This window comes from Alexandromys fortis, unplaced genomic scaffold (genome assembly GCF_014885135.2).
Source record: "Alexandromys fortis isolate MF-2015 unplaced genomic scaffold, M_Fortis_MF-2015_v1.1 scaffold_239, whole genome shotgun sequence".
In the NCBI taxonomy this organism is placed as follows: Eukaryota; Metazoa; Chordata; class Mammalia; order Rodentia; family Cricetidae; genus Alexandromys; species Alexandromys fortis.
Genome location: NW_026068120.1, coordinates 131,972 through 136,533, shown reverse-complemented (window position 1 = coordinate 136,533; position 4,562 = coordinate 131,972). Strand labels below are relative to the sequence as shown.

Sequence of the window (4,562 nt, the reverse complement as noted above, 5' to 3'; positions counted from 1 at the left end):
GCTAACAAGTTATCACCATGTTATCTTTTCTGAATGTGATAGTACTTAAAGCGTTTAAAAAGGCAGTGTACTATAATCTAGCACAAGTTGATACTTTATATGTATAAAAATATCACTTATGCTTTCTCTTAACACAAAAACAAATTTCAGTATAGTATTTGATATTAAAACAAACGAAATGTTTGAAAATAGTATATGAGCAATCAATTTTAAAACCAAAAAAATGTTTATTGTAAAAAAGAGACCTTGAAAGTTACTTTTTAAAAAAAGAACATTGATTTCACAAGTACTCAGGTTGTGTATAGGCACAGTTATGGACCACACCTCCCTTTCATACAGAGTTCATTCAGTCATATAAAAATAAACACAAATTTACATCAACTACACAATTCATAAAACAGGCACTTGGAGGGAAATTGTATTATTGCATTCACCATATGCATTTTCAAAAGTCTAAGTACATTACTGAATGTCTAAGATGCTCTCTTGCAATACATTGTCTTACTCATTACATTGTCTTATAAATCACTAAGATTCTCTTAAAAAGTAAGACATGGCACACGCACCAGGAATGTTTGAAGCTTCTCTTTCCCTCCTCTTCCAAGGCACACATGGCAAAAATAAAAACAAACCAAGAATATTTTAATACATTCTCCTGTGTTCTATTCTTTTTCTCATATTTTTTTTCTCGTAACAATACAGTTTAAAGCATTGTAGGTAATCCAGAAAAGGCTTTCATTCACCGATGGCAACCAGACATCCGACATGTAAGGAAGTAAACTTGGAGTACTTTATAAGGCACCTGAGATAGCATCTGGCAGGCTCTCTTCCTCGTGGAAACACGATTACAACTCTATTACGAAGCAATACTGTTCCTTTTGGTTGAAATGGTTTGGCAGCAATATAAATCTCCGCATGCTTTCTTAGGGAGAAAAGATGCAATGTGCTTTTCACTTCATCTCTAGCGAGAAAGGTTCTTGTCTGTTAGCCTCTCCCTTAGCTGTCAGTAAATATAATCTCAAACTTCACATAGAAAGGATTCATCTTATGCAGATAGATTCTATTCTGTAGTTGCGCGCGCGCGTGTGTGTGTGTGTGGTGTGACTCACGTGTGTCTATACATATTCTTTGGTAGGTAAGCACAAGAGAAAACAAATGTCTTTGGACTTTCACTTGGCATTCGGCATTGGAGTGAAGAACTGCATTCTGTTCGGGTAAACACGGGCTGCGCCACTCAGTGTGCCACACAGCAGCCAGATTCCTCATGTTTGTGCAGAAGAGACATTCTGGAGAAGGTTTTGGAGCAGTTTTTGCACTGGTATTTCTTTACATCCGAGTGGGTCTGCAGATGTGCCCTCAGGTTTGACCTGTCTGCAAAAGCTCTATTGCAGTGAGGGCAAGAGAAAGGCTTCTCCCCTGGTTGGTGGGGGGAAGGGTAAGAAGACATAAAAAAAAAAAAAAAAAAAAGTCAGTCAGTGCTTTTACAGGGCACAAAGTCAAATAATATTAACATCAACAGTAGTTTATCAAAAGAATGAGAATTGACCTAGCCTGATTATATCCCCCCATGTTGGGCAGCTGTATTCCTAGCCGGTCTTAAAAGACAAAAAAAAGCAAATTTTCCTTTAAAAATACCAGTTCTGCTAGATATGCAGAAGCAATTTAGCCAAAGAACTTTCTCTTGATAAGGGTTTCTGCTTCAACAGGTGCAGGCATGGTGAGCGGTTCCCCACATTCCCAGTGCTTCTGTGTGGTGACTGAGGCTGTATAAATGCCATACCTCCCTGCATATGCATTTGTGCTGAGGGTTTCAGCAGCGAGAAAATGAAACAAAATACCAACCAAAAAAAAATAATAAAAGAGTTGACAGATTTCACAGCGAAGATGTAGCCAAAAACTATGGGAAACCCCTCTGTTTATCAAATCAACACTAGGATCCAAGCACTTGTATTTGCTGACTACCAGAGGCTGTTCTGCAGAACACACATCAAGTACCCGGTTCCTGCTTTCTAACTGATCTTTGAGACCAAACCTCCTGCATGTACTTTCCAAAGTCTAAATGCTGTTTACAGTCTCTGAAGCAGATGCTGATAGCAAGAAATGGAGCACTTGCTGCTCTAACAAGCTCTGGAGCAGCCAAGAAGCAGCTACCAGTGATTCACCTCATAAAAAGCACCCCCTGTCACTATCTGAAGGCACCCCCAGACAGCCCTAACACACCCCTTTGAGCCGAGAGGCTTGGTTTTCTATATTTCTCTTACCTGTGTGAGTTCTAATGTGTCCTTGAAGCAGCCAGGGTCTGGAGAAAGCCTTGCCACAGATCTTGCAGACACAAGGCAAGGTGTGGGTCCGAATGTGCATCTTAAGGGCACCGAGGCTCACATATTCCTTGTCACAGTATTTGCAGCTGAAAGACTTCCTAGACTGGGCATCGCAATGCAGCTGCTTATGTTTGGCCAGCCCAGAGAAAGTAGAATAGGTCTTGTTGCATAAATTGCACTGAAACTTCTCAGCTTCAATGGCATGGGGGTCTGAGAGCTTGGATTGCAGTCTTTCCTCTTCATCACTAATGGGACTTTCCGAACCACTGTGGTCCTTGGATGAAGTGTCAGATGGAGGCGGGGGGCTTACCCGCCCCAAGGGTGAGGAGTATCCAGCAAGAGGAGAAAGGCCACTGGGCAGAGGGGAGTGGAATGGAGCTGCCGATGTCCACACAGTAATAGGGCTGTATGCTCCTGAGCTGAGGATCTCTGGTTTTGGTATGACGGGCATGGGGAAGCTCTCATAGAGATACGGGGAAATGGTCACTAGGAGAAAGAAAAAGGAGAGAAAGGAAAGAAAAATAAGGCAAGATATTTTGAAAATATATGTGCACTGTCTGAGACAGCACATAACAACACACACCAGACTCCACAGTGAAAACAGACTCTCTTACAAGGACACACATTCATCTGGGCTTGTGTCCCTGTGTACGCTGACAGTTGCCCTGACTCTTCCTAATGGGTTTTCTGGAGGAGCTGTACTGTCCTCATTTAGAAAGAGCTAGACACTATTCTAAAACTTTCTGTAGAGTAGCTTTTCATTTCGTGCATGGGCTATTCCAAGCCTGCCACGGCTGTGGGGGCAATAGCATGCAGGAATCCAGTTCAAGTTCCTGGCTCCCCAAGGTAACAGTTCAGCCTCGGGGAAGGGTGCGCTCACCTCGGTGCACTCATTATGCCTGTACACCGCCTCTGAGAACCACACTGCCCTACCGGAAGGAGGCTTTCCTTGTAAGCAAAGAACTCAACAATTTTGAATTAAAACTTAGTCTAGGCGATCCAGAGATTGGAAGGACTGTTTCAGTATAGCACCGAAAGGAAAGCAGCCCACTGTGTACAGAGTAAAGTTCGGTCGCGCACAGATTTGCAGATCGTATTTTTACCTGTGTGTGTGTCCAGTTCGCTGTAGTTGGGCTTCTTGGAGGCGTTGAAATGTTTCTTGACCAGGAAGGAGCGCGGCATGGTGGCGGCGGGCGGGCGCGGGCGGATAACGGTCCAGGCGGCGGTCCTACAGCATCGCGGCGGCTCAGGTGCGGCGGGGGACAGGCGGGCGCCTCTGAAGTCACCGGGCTCCCTGCCCGACTGAGCTCTTCTGGACTGGGAGGGGTTTTCTCCCTGGCTTTTACTAGAAGCATCCAATCACAGCCGAGAGGTTCGGATTTCAGCTCCTCCTTGTGGGACAGCTGTGAACAGAGGAAGAATCTGTTGTCAGACTAAATTATTCTGGTTCAAAATGGGCTGTTCAAGGCATTTCAGCGGAGGCCTAAAATATATTAAATGTTTTCAAAGAGAAAATTTCGGTTCTTGAACATTGCGGGAAGGCATTCCCGCGAGCTGACCGCGGACGACTTGGCTTCCAGATGTGGGCCTTGCCGGGCGCGGCGTGGGCGGGAAGGAAGGGCCGCCCTCGGGACCGCGCAGCCTCTGGTGACCGGAGAGCCTATATTTGGAAGTAGCACTTGGAGGGGGTTTATTTGCACACGGGCCAACTATGGCCCTGATTTTTTGGAAAAGGGAGGAGAAGGCGCCCCGCAGCCGCCGTGGCTGGTCTGGCCAGCTCTAGGACCGCGCGCCGGGAAGTTAACTTGCTGGCTGCTGCATTAGCCGCTTGAAAGGAATGCCTAGCAGTCTGTCCCAGGAACTGGAAGAGTACAAAGATAAAAGGGAAGCTTGGGCAGACTCCGACAATAGGCAGACTCTGGAAGAATCATGGAAAGTTCTCAAGGCGACATGAAGACTTACTTTTTTTTTTTTTTTTTTTTTTTTGTAGCATGTAGAGTTTTAGTGAAAGAAAAACTTCATTTGTGAATCTTTACAGACAATTAATTCTTAAATAGTATCTGCTTTAATTTAGTGGTATTTTCTTTGGTAGGGGTTTTTAACACTCCGCCCAAGCCCTGCTCCCCCCCCCCCAACACACACACACAACTTTCCTGATTTGCATTAAAAGATGGGAAAGGGTTCTTTTGCAAGCTACTTGACTGGCAGCTAGACAGTCCAGTAGCCAGCCAATCCCTTGCA

General features: G+C 44.8%; 1 protein-coding gene across 1 annotated transcript; it reads right to left on the bottom strand.

The window, feature by feature from the left end:
* Positions 1-207: 207 nt before the first annotated feature.
* Positions 208-3,955, bottom strand: Snai2 (snail family transcriptional repressor 2). The gene is made up of 3 exons (XM_050125155.1): positions 3,425-3,955; positions 2,262-2,807; positions 208-1,416 (listed from the first exon to the last, which is right to left on the bottom strand). Exons 1-3 carry the CDS (start codon positions 3,501-3,503, stop codon positions 1,235-1,237), a joined length of 807 nt encoding a protein of 268 aa, XP_049981112.1. The 5' UTR covers positions 3,504-3,955; the 3' UTR covers positions 208-1,234.
* Between the last annotated feature and the right edge of the window lie 607 nt (positions 3,956-4,562).

What these genes read in the sequence shown, in the direction of transcription:
- Snai2 (XM_050125155.1), bottom strand. Translation starts at nt 3,503, where the DNA reads ATGCCGCGCTCCTTCCTGGTCAAGAAACATTTCAACGCCTCCAAGAAG. An exon ending in CGAACTGGACACACACACAG is followed by an intron (nt 2,808 to 3,424) that starts GTAAAAATACGA and finishes TCTTTCTCCTAG; the next exon opens with TGACCATTTCCCCGTATCTC. An exon ending in ACACATTAGAACTCACACAG is followed by an intron (nt 1,417 to 2,261) that starts GTAAGAGAAATA and finishes CCCACCAACCAG; the next exon opens with GGGAGAAGCCTTTCTCTTGC.